The sequence below is a fragment of the Thrips palmi genome, unplaced genomic scaffold (genome assembly GCF_012932325.1).
Source record: "Thrips palmi isolate BJ-2018 unplaced genomic scaffold, TpBJ-2018v1 HiC_scaffold_12, whole genome shotgun sequence".
In the NCBI taxonomy this organism is placed as follows: Eukaryota; Metazoa; Arthropoda; class Insecta; order Thysanoptera; family Thripidae; genus Thrips; species Thrips palmi.
This window is the reverse complement of record NW_023144623.1, coordinates 2,670,152-2,686,874: the sequence shown is the minus strand read 5'-3', so window position 1 is coordinate 2,686,874 and position 16,723 is coordinate 2,670,152. Positions and strand designations below refer to the sequence as shown.

Sequence of the window (16,723 nt, the reverse complement as noted above, 5' to 3'; positions counted from 1 at the left end):
AAAAAACCTTAACTGTTATTTTTAAATTTTTTTAAATTTGGGTTGTTTGTTATTTTAGATCCAAGCTGACTTTGCACATTTGTATGAAGACAATCCACTAAACTCTTTGACAATGTGGAGGCTTTCTTGACCAAAGTTTTTGAAGAGTTGAAAACAGTGCGCCCTTGTCCTCGTGAGCTGAAATCAATCCTCAAGCAGCAGGAACTGACTGTAAAATCTGGAGGTATGTTTTACTGAACAACTTTTTCCTTTGTGTTTCTTTGACATTTGTTCCTTATTTTCCATTGTAAATTGACTAGTAATACTCTTATTCTTTTAATGAAGTTTTTATAAAATAAAATTTATTTTTTAAAAACTTCTCTCATACAATGTCCTTTTATTTTAATTGCAGGTAGTGTCTACCACAGTCATTTTAATGACTCTTTCCTACCTTGTACCTGTTCACACTGTGAGCAAGAAAAAAAGAAAAGACACAGCAGAGGAAATTAAGGGGGGAGGCCCAATCGCAAGGAAGTCCAGGATGGGTTCATCACTCACATTGATGTAGGTACATTTTATTTAGGTTTGTATTATTAGTGTTATGTTTGATTCATTTCTAACGTTTGGCTGTTGTTTGTTTTTCAAACAGAATGTTGCAGAGCTTCATGAAACGGTCAACAGACGTGATCGAAAATTTTTGGATATTAAACAAACAAGGCAGCCATTTGTTGTATTAGTTGGACAAGATCAAGAAAGTATCACACATCATATTCTGTGTCAATGACTTTTTCTACTTGATGAGTTCACCACTTGAAGCTCTTGATATTTGTTTCAAGACAATATTTGCTTTAGGGGTGAAATATTCTATTGAAAGTAGGCCCCTATGGATGTTGCTCCAAACTTTTGTGTATGACATTTACACTTCTTATGACAAGCTCAGTGCTACTGCTTCTACTATTAGTCTTCTTGCAAGATTTAATGTAAATCTTCAGTAGTTTTCCTGTTATGTGCCAGAGTTTTATGTATGGTTTTCTTCGTTTGTTTTGGTAAAGGTTTAGTTTTTCGTTTTTGAAAATTATATTGTTTGCTACTTTCCAAAATGGCTGTTTGTCCAGTGTGAAAAACTGAAACTCACTCTATTCAACGGCTAGATCTTCATTTGCAATTAAAGCATCAAATTCATGTGTCTCATGGCTTTCGAAACTATTCTTGCTTTGAAGCCAATTTTTTCAGAGAGTTTTTAAACTGGAAAACTTACAGAGAACACTTATTCGATCTCATAATGTTCCTATCAGTGTTAGTGGTTCAAAGATTTTTTCTGAGGAGCCACCTCAGAAACGTTGTAAACTGAGTGTTGATGTAGATTCTCAGAATGATTCCAGTAATGCAAGTACAAGTTTTTCTAGTCAAGAAAATTTAGATAACTTAAGCATTGTAGATTCTTGTGATATGAATCCAACTAGTACTGATGTTCCGTCTTTTGATTCCTTGAAAGATACAATGAAAGAAAGCTCAGATAAGTTTTTGAAAAAAATTTACTCTAACAAGAGTATTCCTAAAAATTTTTGTGCAGAAGATAGTAACCGAAGTACTGAACTTGTTTCTAGTAATGTATCAAATGTGAAAAGTGTAATTAGGTCTCAACTGAGTGCTGCTAGTGTGCCCATTGAGACATCTGCTTATGTTGGAAGTGCCTAACTATGATTGAACACCCTTTTCGAAACCTGTCCTCTGATTATTTAAGGCTAAAACTTTTTCGGAGTGCTCCTACCTGGGTGGAGCCTGAGGATCTTGTCATAGGTGATGCTGAGGATCTATCTGCTTCTAAAGTGACTCCTGTTTCCGTAAAAATGTCTTATTTTCCCATTGGCTAGTTCACTTAAAGCTTGTCTAGAATCACCTGGTTTTTTTAATGCTATGATAGAATATATGGCCTCTTTAGAATCAGAACCAGTTGACTGCATTTCTAACTTTATCCAATCTGAGTTTTGGAAATCTAAAGAAAAAGACAAGCCTGGGACCCAAAATACCATTTTTCAAGTTTTATGATGACTATAATGTTAATAATAGTTTGGGCCCTCATGCAGAATCCGGCAAATTAGGTGGGGTGTACTGTTCTATTCCAGTGTTGCCCCCAAAAAATGAGGTCACTAGTTGATAATTTTTTTGTTGTTTTATTGTTCAAGTCTCAAGACGGGGAAATTTGTTCTCAAATGATATTATATTTCAGAAAGTTATTGAAGAATTAGAGGATTTGCAAGAAAATGGGATAACTATTTGTGTTGATGGCATATCACAAACTGTATATTTTCGCCTTGGTTTAATACTTGGTGATAATCTTGGAGTTAACTCCATGTTTGATTTTGTTTCATGTTTTACAGCGAACCATTCATGTCGGTTTTGTAAAATTCATCGAGATGCTCTTCATTTTGCTTCAGAGGAAGACCCTTCATTGTTGAGAAATGTGAACAATTATTCAGTGGATGTATTTTTAACTAATGATTTTTCTGCCACTGGAGTTGTGAAAAATTCAGTGTGGAATAGTCTTCCTGGTTTTCATGTGACAGAAAACCCTTGTGTTGACATTATGCATGATTTGTTGCAGGGTGTGTGCCACTATGATATGGCACACATAATTCAGAGCTTAATTCGTAAAAAATACTTCTCACTTGATGACTTAAATTTTCATATAGGCTCTCATGACTATGGCTGCTTCAAAGGTGAAAACAAGCCTACTAGTATTAGAGTGGAAAACTTGAAAGAGTTGCATTTTAAAATGTCTGCTAAAGAAATGCTTACTTTTGTCAGAAATTTTTCTGTTATGATGGGGCACTGTGTTCCAAAGAATGACCCTGTGTGGTATTTCTATCTTTTGCTTCGCAGGATTTTAGATATAGTTTTGTGCCCTGTTGTGACTCCTTCTCTTCGTGATCTGTTAGACAGTCTTGTAAAAGAGCACAATGATTTGTATTTTGTGTTGTTTCGTGACACTCTTAAACCCCAAAAATCATAATTTTTGCACTTCAGTAGAATTATGAAATTAATAGGCCCTTTAGTGCATGTTTGGTGCATGCGTTACGAGTCCAAAAATAGGTCTCAAACAGTGGCAGCTCAGGCCACAAGGTCAAGGAAAAATGTTATGAAGACTTTATCTTTAAGAGAGCAAATCACTCAAGTCACCAAGTCAAATGTTTTGTCTTCCTCGGACTGTGAGTTTGGCCCTTTGAAACACTGTGATGTGCTCGATAAAAGTTCAGACTTTTTAAATTTTATTCCATGTTTGCCTTTTGTGAACAATTGCATGAGTACCCCTTTTGTTTATACAAAAGGGACTGAGTACAAAGTTGGCTCTTACATTTCTCTTGGGTTTCCCAAAGGGTGATGGGGGGTTTTCCCCCTTTTTGGGAAAATATGTTACATTGTGGTTAATATTGAGGAAGAGTTCAGATTTCTTGTCCATGCCTATGATACAAGGGAATTCTCTGACCATTTTCATGCCTATGTGATCTCACATAAAGAGTTCTTGTATAAATGTGTGTCAGTTCAGGAGTTGACCCATTCGCAAAATTTCAATGGTAACTTTACTGAAGGGGAGATGTATATTTCATCTCGTTACATTGTATAATGAGACTGTTACATTGTATAATGAGACTTGTTGTTAAATGTTAAATAATGTTGTTAAAATGTTAATTGTTAAAATCTTAATTGTTAAATAATGTTAAATAAATTATTCAATTCAAAACATTTTCCTGTAATTTCTCCTACTCCAACAAACGAATATAACACACGCAGTGAATCAAAGTTTGCTCTCGGGAAAATACTAAACGTGCCCCAATGAGTGGGGAAGAAAACTGCTTTTGCAAACAGATAAAATAAAAAAGCAAGACAGATAAAAATTTTTGTTCTGCAGTTATGGTGGAGTATCAGTGTGCCTAAAATATTTAGCCAAATTAATAACTGCATTCTCAGTGTAGCTAAAAGCTTCTTGCACAAACAGCAAATACAAATTTTGTGTATTTGCTAGTCCCTGTTCGAATCACTGCTAATTTTTCTCAGCTAACAGAATTTAGTTGTATGGCTAAAAAAATAGCTGCGCGCATACAACTATTTTAGTTCGCACCGGTGCTAATTTTTTAGCTCCCACGAAATTTTTTTTTTGCGTGCAGCAGGAGTCCCGGAGGTCTTCGATAAAGTGTATTCCACAGTTATTCCGATTGCGGTTTTCAGAAACTTCGATTACCTTAAAGGGAATTCCCTTTAAGGCGAAATATGGTAAATATTTGGGCGACGCTTTGGGCGCGCACACTACATGGGCACAGAAGTTTACGTTATTAAGGCTCAAAGATCTCTTACATTTCCTAACAAGTTTTCCGGGAATTTTGTTGGATTTTATGACAGCGTATTCATCACCCTGCCTTTTTTGGCTGAGCGATAGCGAAGCCCTTGCCGTGTTTGGGCGCTCCGAAAAGTGACTAGTCGTGCGTCTGTCTGTCTGTCCCTCTGTCTCTCTGTATGTAATCACTCACGTTTCTCAGCAACTACTGAACGAATAGTATCCAAATTTCACACCTGATGTCTCCTAAACATCCTACAGGGGGAGTTTATCTCAGAAAAACAATTATCATCGTTTGAAATATTCAAAACATCGTTTTGAACTAGGTAATTAGCATGGTTAGGTTGGTAGCAGCGTGTGCCTGACCAATTTCTCATACCGGCTCCGCGCCTGCAAGCCGTCTGCAAGACGGGACCGCACTTGTGCAAATAAACAAATCAAAGAGCAAAGGGGTTCTCAAATAGGTACTGAGATAGTTTTTTTAACATTCTAGAATGATTGAAACCCTTCCGGAGTGTCAACAGAGGAAAATACGAAAACTGAATGTGAGAATGGTTTGCGTGTTTCGTGCCCCTCTCCCCCCTTCCCCGTCACAGGGGGAATCTTCCTTCAGGTCAGTGCACTGTGAGTGTAGTTGTGGATTGTAAATAGGTAGAATGTTTTCTTTGCCTTTGTGTGCATCTACTGATTTTATTCACTCTGATACTATCCTTATTTTTAAATTTCATAGTAAATCAAATCAGGTAATGCATGAATAACTTCTGTTAAAATTAGAAGAAATGTTAGTTGTCTTGGTTTGTCTCGGGAAATGACATTCTATTGCAATGCTGCAAGCTAACATAAATATTCTGGTTCTAACATCTATTGATTAAAAGAATCCATATACAGATGTATTTAGTGCAATGAATTTAGTGCTAACAGATTTTGAATTGATATTGGGTTCAATGAGACGATTCAGGTTTTGAGCGATGGGTGACTTGGTAATTGGATTTAATGACACGATTCCTTTCACTTCACCAAAGTTTGTGTCCGACAACTGGAACTAAGTATTGGTAATGGTTTAAAAGCTGGCTCTCTGAATGTAAGCCCAATGTTAATATTATAATGTATTCTTTTACTCCAAAGATAAAATATCACGAGGCATGAATAAGGTAAATTATGTTGGCACATTGAGCAACAAGTGGCCTCTGCCTTTGACTGAATGAGACGATTCACTGAACTTGACAAAACTTGTTCTCCGTCGAATGCTTCAGATCAGCCTGCGCTAAACTGAGTCACTTAATGTAAACTATGATTGCATATTCCAGTCTATATTGTTTAATTCACTGGTTTTAAATGAAAGAATGACAAAAGGCTTCTCAAATATAACTAATAAATTTGTGAATTCATGAGTTTGAAGAAAAAGATATATCTTATAGTGACTCAAGCAGACAAGTAGCCAATTAAGCTATTCTATGCTGGCAATGGAATGTTACTCGACTGAAGGAATCGCATTGGTGTGGCATCAGGGTATTGGTGACGACAAAGGGTGATCCATGAAGACCAACCCAGACCCATTCTTTACCCATTATTCATCAATTTGATATCGATATTTTTCAATCGAATCTCAAATTGATTCTAGGAGTTTTTGGAGAGCTGATTATGAAAATCACTTCCATTTCTACTCCAGACTTATATTTTCATCTCAAATAAGATCATTTCAGACCAAAATTTTCAGGTCGAGTTTTGTATTGTTTCCTGCAGTGTTTGATGAGCTGAACTCAAAAATAACTTCCAAATTTTTCCCAGACTCGCGCTTTACCAAATTTTGACCAAAATTTTTGAATTGAGTTTTATGTTGATTCCAAACAGTTTTTTGTGTGCTGATAACGAAAATCACCTCCATTTCGACTCCAGACTTATATTTTCATCCCAAATTAGGTCATTTTGGACCAAAATTTTCAAATTGAGTATTATATTGTTTCCTGCAGTTTTTGGTGTGCTGAACTCAAAAATGACTTCCAAATTTTTCCCAGACTCACGCATTACCGAGTTTTGACCAATTTTGGACCAAAATTTTTGAATCGAGTTTGACGTTGATCCCAACAGTTTTTTGTGTGCTGATAACGAAAACCACTTCTATTTATACCTCAGACCTACATTTCACTCAATATGAGCCCACAAGCTGCACATTTCGTCTACATAAGCAAAGTCCGAAGTGCACAAATTCGCATCGCTCAGCCACACTACGCGCCCACACTAAACGGCGCGTACCCCTAGTACAGTGTTCAAGGTGCCGAAAGCACGTGATGTAACTCAACCGTTTTCGTAGCGCCTCGCATCGTTGTTCGGGCAGTGGTGCAGCTGCAGGATGAGAGGGCAGCGTGTCACGATGCCACCTCCGCGAGGCAGGAAGGACCGCTGCACCAGCGACTCGAGCACGGAGCTCTTTCCAGAGCTCTGCAAAAAAGGAAGAAAATTTGAATTTTTACAAGGCTTACTTTGCACAATGCTTTCGTCGTTCTCGTTTGCGCTAGTGAGACGTTACGTCCATTGGTAAAACTAAAGTGTAGTATTACCCTCTGTTGTCAAGAGTTTCAGTTTACGCTTGAAAGCAAACGGAACAGGCTTCTACGCCCAGATTCCTCCTATCCAAATGCACGGCGGGATAGCCTATGCTTCATTTCAAGCATAACGTCCTCAAGCGTAACAACTTCATGCTTGACTCCAGCATAGAGTTACGCTTTAATTTTACCAGTGTAGGGGTGTGAGAGAAAGAGAGCAAAGCAGATCCCCCGATCAAACGTGAACCGGTAAGATCAGGCTTAAAACCTTACGAAATAGTTACAGCATATGATCCAGGAAGCGGAAGAAGGGCATTATTTGACTCTAATTTTTTTTTCATTATTAATGTGCCTCAGGATGGTTTGCATCACTACACCAAATTGATTGGACCAATTTCTAACAGTTTAGGAGGAAATCCGCATTTGACCCCTTTTACGGTCCCAATTTCATCGGAAATTGGAGGTAGCTCAACCGAAGTCCACATGATTCTGTTGCACAAAATGACAAAAGGAGATAACTCAATTTGTGCCATGATGAGTCTAATGCAAAAAGAATCAAGTCAACTTAACTCCCTCTAACTAGTTGAAAAAAAGAGGTAACTCCAAAATTGTAGCACAGTAGTGTATACTCTACGGAGACCTCAACTCCACACTGGGAGAAATAATGAAGATTGTGGCTGTTAAACCTAATGCCACTCTCCACTGTTTACCGAAAGAAGGTGCTTACCGTACCATGGGATACAGTAGACACTGTGCCTGAAGGAACGGCGTTCACTGTATCCCGGGAACGTGCATCCACTGTACCTTGGAAACTGTTCAGACACGGCATTCAGTATAACTGTAAGATAAAGGCGAAATCCCAAAATCGCGATATAACGTTTTGATGACGGAAATGAATTCATCTCAACAAGACGAACAAAAAATGATCAGCATGTTATGGGCTCAGACTTGAAATTCAACAGATATCGGCATCAAAAGTCTAAAAGAGTAGGATTTTGGACCGTAATTTGATGAGTCCGATGTTTTGGAGTCCAAAATCCTACTTTTTTAGACTTTTGATGCCGATATCTGTTGAATTTCGAGTCTGAGCCCACAACATGCCTATCATTTTTTGTTCGAATTGTTAAGATGAGTTTATTTCCGTCTTCAAATCGTTCCTATCGTAATTTTGGAATTTCGCCTTTAATTTACAGTTATACTGAATGCCGTGTCTGAACAGTTTCCAAGGTACAGCGGATGCGGGTTCCCAGGGTACAGTGAACGCCGTTCCTTCAGGCACAGTGTCCACTGTGCCCCAGGGTACGGTAAGCACCTTCTTTCGATGAACAGTGGAGAGTGGCATTAGGTTTAACAGCCACAATCTTCATTATTTCTCTCAGTGCACTTGAATTGTCCACTGTTAAAAATTTTTGCTGAAAATTCAGACTTTTTTGACTGAAGTAAATATGCAGAACATCCTACTGAAAATTCAGACTAAATCCTGGTCTGAAATTTTCAGACTTACACAAGTCTTAACCTTTCAGACAGGTCGTAGTCTGAAAAATTCAGACAAAATTGTCTCAATTACTAGATTGTTTTATCTGAAAGTGGCAGCAGGAAATTTTCCCGTAACTCGATGAAATGATAATGTTCGCATCCGAACCTCAAAGGAGAGACGTACTCCAAGGAACCGTCTAGGTAAAAAATTGAGTGTAGGGCAATGTCCCCGATGTGAGACTCTTCCCTGCACTCATCTGGAGCTGGCATGACGCACCCTAGGGAACGACGGCACGGAGCCAACCGCGAGAGGTAACTTCAAATGTCAATTGTTAAACTCGCGCGTTTGCTACAGATATAAATTTGGTATGGGAGCGTGTGTTTCGTCATAGCCAATAGAGTGATGGCCATTTCGGGTTAAAAATATTAAAAATTTAACAGAATAAAACGTTTTTAACAACAGCAGGCTCTTTACCGACACTGGCGCCACCTAGCGGAGAGAAAAATGCTTTCGTTTTGTCTGAAGTCCCCGAAACGGAGTCGGATTAAATTGAATGTAAGACTGATTGTGAGTTAACCCAATGTTAGGTTGGAAGAAAGTTGTCCAATTTTCTCTTATGTTTGAACATATTTCAGAAAGTAGTCTGAATCCGAAATTCAGACTCTTGAGGTCTGGGAAGTCTGACGCAAGTTCATATGAATTTTGAGAATGAGTACAAATATTAAGACACTTCGAGTCTGAACCAAGCTTTCAGACAAAGCGTTTAAGAACTAAGACAAAAACTCTGATTTTTCAGAATTTAGTCTGATTTAAAGATTCAGACCGCTAAGTCTGACAAAATTGGTCTGAATTTTCAGAATTTTTTTAACAGTGTCTCCAAATTCCACCTCGTTTGGGAGAACTAAGTAAATATGGTTCCGTAGTCCAGTCTAACAAAAAGATTTAAATCACAGAAACCGTCCACAGAGTGATGTTCCACTTTTGTCAATTTTTATAGTTATGTCTTAGGCTGTTTTTACAAAAATGCAATTGCATAATTCATCTGATTCGATTTATTTCACCCTGCAAACAGCTGTTTGTTTCTCCTGAAAAATGATGAAAATTGAGTTATCCCCTTCTTCAGATTCATGGATCATATGTTAGGAACAATCCGTTACGTTTGCAATAAGAAGAAATGGTTCGTTAATTACGAACTGTTTTCGTTTTAAGCTCAGAATACTTGGTTCAATGAAGCTACTTCGGGATACGTTAATAGTTTGTAAGGTTTCCAGAGTGACCTTCTAGTATCCTTGATGCTCCATTTCTCCTATAAGAACTGGGGGTCCAAAATTGATATAAGGTTAAGGGTTCAATATGGCTCTAGTTTATTTCTTGCTCTCCCCACCTTCAAAGAGTTCCGATCGTCAACGAAAAAAAAATAACGATGAGTTTAGAAAGTTCAGTACCAACCTGGCTTCCAACGACCACGATTTGCGGCAGTTCTATAGGGTTCTCTTCAAGAAGTTTGAACTGATCTTGGATCTGATTAAATGTTGAAATATATTTGTCCATTATGGCTCGAAACCTGAAAACCAATATGAAAATTAGAAGTGGTACACACGGGTTGATTCAGATTCGGTACAGTAAGATCCGGCCCATGTCTCAGTCCCGTTCACTTATAACAAAACCAAATTTCGCATTACACTAGCAGTTTCTGCAACACGAAACTACTTTCATGTTGAGAACGTCACGGCAAAGAACAGGTGGAGTAATGTGTTTCTTGTGCCATAATTTATATTTCCAGGTTTTTCTCTTTGCACCCGTAGTTTACGTGATAACTTATATGAAGAGAAGAGTCAGCTTTGTTGTAAGTAAAACAAGCTAGGGCCCGCCCTTCCGTCGAACCGAGTTGCCAGCTCCGCTTCGCTGCGCCGGCAACTCGGTTCGACAGGAGGCCGGCCCAGCTTGGCCTGCCGGCGGCCTTTCCTCGGGCCTTCGGCCCTCGCGTCAGACCCAACTTGGCCAGTCGAAGGCCCGGGCCTTCGGCCCGCTCGCATTACACACCCCGTGAGCGGGTAAAGCAAAGTTATCGATGTACCATCGTGACTTAGGCCCGCCCTTATATTCACAACATGCAAAAGTCCTTACACTTTTTACTCCAACTGTCCTTAGAATATGCCCATTTCATTTGTCTCTCAGCCCTCATTCCGAAAATACCCATATTTGCCATGCTACTGCAACTCCTTGCAATAGAGGCCCAGCAGGAGCGCAAAACGAGTCCGTCGCACTTTTTCCCATAACTCATGAAGGCGGGCTCCTGGACCCCCCTTTCGACCCCTTGTTGAAGAGGTCTTGCCAAGACCTATCGAAAACTTAAGTAAAAATTTTCAGTCGGTCGACCCCCTTTTTTCAAGATCCTGATGTGACTAATAGACGAAGTTGGGCTCCTGGACCTCTTTCCGACCCCTCGTTGAAAAGGTCTTGCTGAGACCAATCGAAATCTGCAATAAATTTTTTTAGTCGGTCGACCCCCTTTCTTGAAGATCCTGATCTGGCCAACTTGTAAAAGCGGCCGATGGGGTCGGGACCAGGTCCATTCTTCTTGTCTCGTCGCCCCGATTCCAAAAATACCCCTATGTGCCCAGCTAGCACCAATAATGGCGGAAATCCCCCTCCCGCCCATGTAAACCATGATGCACCTGCAGCAGCCCTTGTGCGACCCGGACGGGATTTGCACCACCGGATTATTTGTTAAGACGGTACTCCTGAAGTACCCTCCAAATCTGGTTACTCTAGCTCAACTTCTTCCTTGTACACAGACACCAACAACGACATCAACGACAACAACACACAGACACAAAGGCAAATGCATAGCCCCCCCCCTATTTTTTGAATAGAAGGACGGGCCAAAAATACCATAGGAGGCAAAGTTAAGAGTAATTCAGCCTCATGATGTTTTTGGTTTGAGCCATGCGCGGTCAGATAATGCCAGACTTAAGGGGGGACCCTGGTGAAACTTTCAAGTTGGCTTCAAAATAATCCCAGAAAGTTGAAACTATGCTTAATTATTAGGTTCTATATGGTGAGTTCCCAAAACAAAATTCAATCCAAAATGTTGAACGGTCTCTGAGAAAAGTGGCTTTTTAGTGTTTTTTAGAGCGTTGGGGAAAAATCTTCCTGCGTCTTTCATTGGGACGGAAAGTCTTGAAAAATTTTTTGGGTTATCCTTAAGATGTATAGAAGAGATTTTAGTGACGGAATTTTCAAATTCAACTTCTGTCCTGAGATATGAGTTTTCAAATTTAAACATTAAGAAAAAAGTGAATTTTTTCCTCTTTTTTCAAACTTTTAGGTGTGTTTTAAAAAAAGTAGGGCTGATATCAAGATTCCGTCACTAAAATTTGTCGATAAGTCATCAATGAATAGAGTCCATACAAGACGACTCATGTAGGTATCAACCAGGAACGCAGGAAGTCTTTCTACGACAAAATTTTTGGTCGACTGAGCAAAGCTGTGAAGTTGAGCGTAGAAGCCAACGACAACTGATCTCAATGTTATTTCCTTCCAAATTATAAAGAAACTACCCACTTAGCTTAAAGGTGTTCAACCTGTTGAATCTGAAACCTTCTATGCACATATCATGAACTTCAAAAATACTATTTTTTGGAATTTTGGCGATTTTTTCACCAGGGTCCCCCCTTAATGTACAGTACAGGTCGAACAGGTTGGGAAAGTGAGGCACGCACGTCGCTTCATTAAAAGGGAAAATTGAGAATAAAAGGCATACTTTCTTGCTGCGGAGGCAGCAAAACTTACTACAACGCACCTTCTATGGATTACTAATTTTACTTCATCTGTGGGCAGGTGCCTGGATCCAGTTTACATTGACCATGGTCGAGAATTAATTCAATCAAGCGCTTTCATGAAATGCACACGGCAAAAACGGTTATAGGAATGGCCTGTGTTACTACAGGGTACTTTTAAAAAAAGACAGGAACCATTTTTGCCGTGTAAGCATGGATGATTTTGCGACCACCGGGGAATACCAACGGAATCAAGGAGGAACACAAGGGAATACCCAGAGTTCTGACACTTAGATTTCCACTTAATCAGCACTGGCTGGTAAGCCCTGAGGCATGTCCGTCAAAGTTTGCACTGAAATTCGAAGGGTGAGACATCTGACCGATTTTCGGTGATACAAAAAGTATGACCGAAAAATGGTCATACACAAATGTATGACCGAAAAAGGGTCATAGGGTAAGGTGCCCAGTGATGGCCATGGTACCAGTGATGGCCACTTAAGACTTTGCGCTGACTTCACATCCAGGCGAGAGAAGTTAAACAATTGAGCTTTTGGGGTTTTGTACCTCACCTATTAGCAACACAACACCGCAAAAATTTTGTCTCGTTACCGTACTGGGTGGCCGCAGTGGCTCAGCGCACTGAATGCTGCGTTGACATGTTGTGTTCATTTTGTGAAGGTGAGATCAAACCAGTAATCACAGCGTTTCTTTCACAGATCTTGAATTTTTACTTTATTTCTCACTTATTTCTGTCAGAAACGGAAGCATAGAGCTAGTCCTCTCTCAAAACCTAAAGTAGCCATCACCGAAGCAGGGCACAGGCCATCAGTAAGCGAAGGGTGGCCATCACTGGGCAAACTGGTCTGATACTTTGGCCACTTATTTCACAAAGATAAAATTAAATTTTGCTCCTTTTCAAACTGGAGAACCTTTACTCTATCCTTCTTGTATGCCCCTGAAAATGTTTCAAACGATACGACGATTGAGAGACTTCGTAAACGGATGAAAAGCGCAGCCGCGCGCTAAAAGTGGCCATCACTGGGCACCTTACCCTACTTAAATGTATGACCAAAAACGGTGAGACGGCGAGACTGGCTATTGTTTCGCTTGGGGATATAACAGCCTTTACCTGTGATACACTATAAAGTATGACCGTGTTTCGGTCATGACCGAGTATGACCTTTTTTCGGTCTTACATTTCAGTATGACCCTTTTTCGGTCGTACATTTCAGTAAGACCGTTATAGGGGTCAAAAGTCTCACCTTTCTATTTTCAGTGTGGGCGTTAAGGGGGGACATCACTCCAAAAACAGTGCTTTTGTAAAAACGTCATAAAAACCGAACGGAAAGAGAAAAATTGTTCATATTTTAACAGATAAAGTATAAAACAACACAAAGTCAATCCGCCAGGGCAGTACAGCGCTTTCGTTGAAAATACATTTTTGAGTGCTAGGTTAGACCATTTCGCACTGTTGCAGCGCTGGACGCCAAACGGTTTGACCTAGAACAACGAAATTTGGTGACAGCCTTCCAGAGATGTCTGGCTGTGGTGGGTACCTCAATCACATTTCAAAAATCATTTTAAGTTGTGTTTGTTACATACCAAAAAATATTGTTCAATTTTTTTAGTCAAAATTGTTCAATTTTAAACGTTAGAAAAATAATAAAAATTGACCAATGCAAATTATTTTGCTACCCACCATAGCGGCATGTCGTAGGAGCTTCCACGCTAAATCTCCCCGCTGTAGCTCAAAAACTGCGCCCTAGAGGCCTGCAACCGTTTGCAATTTCATGTTCCGAGAAAAACGCGATTAAAGTTGGGGAAACTGGGCTTTTCCCCTATGCATGTTTGCGGCGCACAACGTACTAAACCTGCAATTTTTTGAATTCCGGAATGCGGTTTTCACCATTTGACGCAGAAAGGAATGGTCTATAATATAAACTAATAAAAAAAAGTTGCAATTTTTGATCATTTTGGAGTGATGTCCCCCCTTAAAAACGATTCCTGATTTGCCCAACAACGATATGGTAAAGACATAGGCGATTCCCAGAGAGTTTCTAGGAAAACCTGGAATTGTTCCACCGGGTGGAGTGTGACCGAGTGCGTCGCGTTGGCCAGTGGTCTCTCGTGCTTTCACCACTCGCCTTGTGAAACTTCAACCTTTTCCTCGTTGATACACATTACTACGTCGTACCTTGTCTCCGGCTGATACGAGGTGAGTGACGGCGGCTGTCTGTCGGAGGAATGAGTCGCCGCGCCTTTTCTGCCGGGCCCGCAAGTTGTCCGTGTCCGTATCTCTTATCTATCGCCGGCGAAATAGATATCAAAGTTTCAGACAGTTCTGGAGTACTTGATAAAGAACGGCGAGAATCCTTGACAAGAAACTGGCGCGCTTAATTGCCTCAATTTGCAATTTTACAGACCGAAATTCGAGTTTGAATGCTGCAGTGCGAACTATAAGACGTTGCATTCCGGTTCAAAGGATGCATCCAAATGACATATAGGGAGGCGCTCAGCTGCACACTCTAACAGGTCTGAGTTGATTTGCTTCGCACTTAAAATCCTACAAAGAACGCTCTTCGTAATTCAAATAGAAAATCCTTCGCAGGCTGCGAAGATCTTCGTAGATTTTTCATTTGTATCACGAACTGAATTGTAAGTAATACAAACAATTTTCTCCGTAGGATACGACGCCGCCGTTATCTTTGAAGCTACAAAGGACGTTCTCCGACGGATTTTATGTGTTCATATCTATAAAGGAAAAGAAGGCATTGTAGAGTCGCTTCGTACTCCGAAGGATTTCACTCCCTAACACGAAGTATTTCTTGGTGTCTTACAATGCGTTCATTTTCTTCACATTACGAAGCGATTCTTTTAACAGTTTTACAGTGTAGGAGAGACGCGGTCTGAATCCTACACCGAGCACTTCTCGACGGTTCAATCTTGAATCAAAATGTAACACAGTATGTTGCGAACAAGGTGACCTTGAGCAGAATGAAAGAGTCGTGATCAATACCCCATTTTGGGCGAGGTTACTTTATGACCCAAATTTGGGCGAGGATTGTTTCCTCGCCCAAAATTGGGTGAGGAAGGGTATCAGCTGCCTATATCGCTCCATAGTATTATGACCCAAATTTGGGTGAGGAAACCTTCCTTACCCAAATTTGGGTAATAAGGAATTCCTCGCCCAAAATTTTAGCCATGATCATGACTCTTTCATTCTCAGTGTACTGCATCGAATGGAGTCAGCTAATGCACCTTGCCCCGGAAATGGACGGTGCATGCTCCGAAGTCTCCGAGCTCCCTTGATCTTGGTTTCTCGTCACTGTCCCTGCCCTGCCGCTAGATGCCGCGGGCAGGAACTCACTGGCTCTGGAAGACGCTGGAGTTCAGACTGGACTTAAAATAGGACGGGCCACAATCGCGGTATTGCAAAGTTGCAGCTCGGCGTGTATCGAGGCCTTGTTCACAGGCTACTGTACTGTGCTGGCTGGCAACTACAGTAGTAGATAATCCCAAAAGGTCGTACTGTACCACGACGACAGGAAAAGGGGCGACACAAGTCGCAAACTTTGGCTTTTTCGGTATTTTCTTGCTGCCAGTTTTAGTTCAGATCAAAAATGATATACAAACAGTAAAGGGCATCTGGAACTTGTCTCACGCTAAAGATTTTAAGGGGGGGGGGGTAAGTGAAGAAAATCGATTTTCGGTTTTTGCTTTTTTTCGACTCTTTGGGCCTTGGTACAACCAAACCTGACCATACTTCGACCCACAGCACCGTCAAATCAGCATAGGGAGCTGTTAATTCGTACAATCACTGTGAGGTTAGGTTAGGCCCTCCAACTTTAAACCGGTTTTTCTCGGTAACTTTTTTTTGGACCTTGCGCGCAGGATATCTCGGAGACCTTAAGAGGTAGAATGTTGTGCGATAGCTTAAAATGATCAGTGTTCAAATAGCTAGAAGACAAGGGAGAGTTTTTGTCAAAAATGTGTCTCAATCTTTAGTTACAGGTCAATGAATGTCCAAAAGCGGCATAAAAACAGTCATGATTCTAGTTTTCAAGATTAGACCGAAAGAAAACATGTTTTTGAAATCCGGCTCCCTTGTCTTCTTCATTTTGACCATAAAAAATTTTTGCAACTTCGTCAGATTTTTTAGGACAACATTTGGATTTGAAATCCTGCGCGCAAGGATTAAAACCCAAAAATGGACCAAATCTAAAATGTTTGCGAAAATTCAAAAAGTGCCACCAGACGCGCAACCAAAGATGGTTAAATAGTCAAAAGTCATGGAGAATCCAATGGTGATGTCCATTTTCATGTCAGGGAGACCAATATGTTAGAAAAAACGGCTGAAAAAAACATGAAAAAATTCGAAATTTCACTTTACGCCCCCCTTAATGAAACTACACACTAAATGTCATGGGACTTTTTTGTCCCATGAATGATGCAATTAAGCACATCCGATGGTGATGCAATTTTGTGCCCGCCAGGCGGGACACATTGTCTAGTAAAAGTACAATTTGCAGCAGGCGTCGGACAAAATGTGTCGCCAGACGGGAACAAAATTGTATCAGCGTCGGATGTGCTTAAAATTGCATAAATCGTG

The 16,723-nt window shown here is 40.2% G+C and overlaps 1 protein-coding gene across 1 annotated transcript; it reads right to left on the bottom strand.

Moving 5' to 3' along the window:
• Positions 1-6,507: 6,507 nt before the first annotated feature.
• On the bottom strand, positions 6,508-15,519 carry LOC117640072 (dynamin-A-like). Its single transcript, XM_034376299.1, has 4 exons — positions 15,373-15,519; positions 14,309-14,416; positions 9,782-9,896; positions 6,508-6,751 (listed from the first exon to the last, which is right to left on the bottom strand). Exons 3-4 carry the CDS (start codon positions 9,881-9,883, stop codon positions 6,608-6,610), a joined length of 246 nt encoding a protein of 81 aa, XP_034232190.1. The 5' UTR covers positions 9,884-9,896; positions 14,309-14,416; positions 15,373-15,519; the 3' UTR covers positions 6,508-6,607.
• Positions 15,520-16,723: the final 1,204 nt, after the last annotated feature.

Excerpts from the sequence above, each read along its gene's own strand:
- LOC117640072 (XM_034376299.1), bottom strand. The coding sequence starts at position 9,883 with ATGGACAAATATATTTCAACATTTAATCAGATCCAAGATCAGTTCAAA. Across the intron at positions 6,752-9,781 it reads TCGTGGTCGTTGGAAGCCAG|AGCTCTGGAAAGAGCTCCGT; the intron begins GTTGGTACTGAA and ends CCTTTTTTGCAG.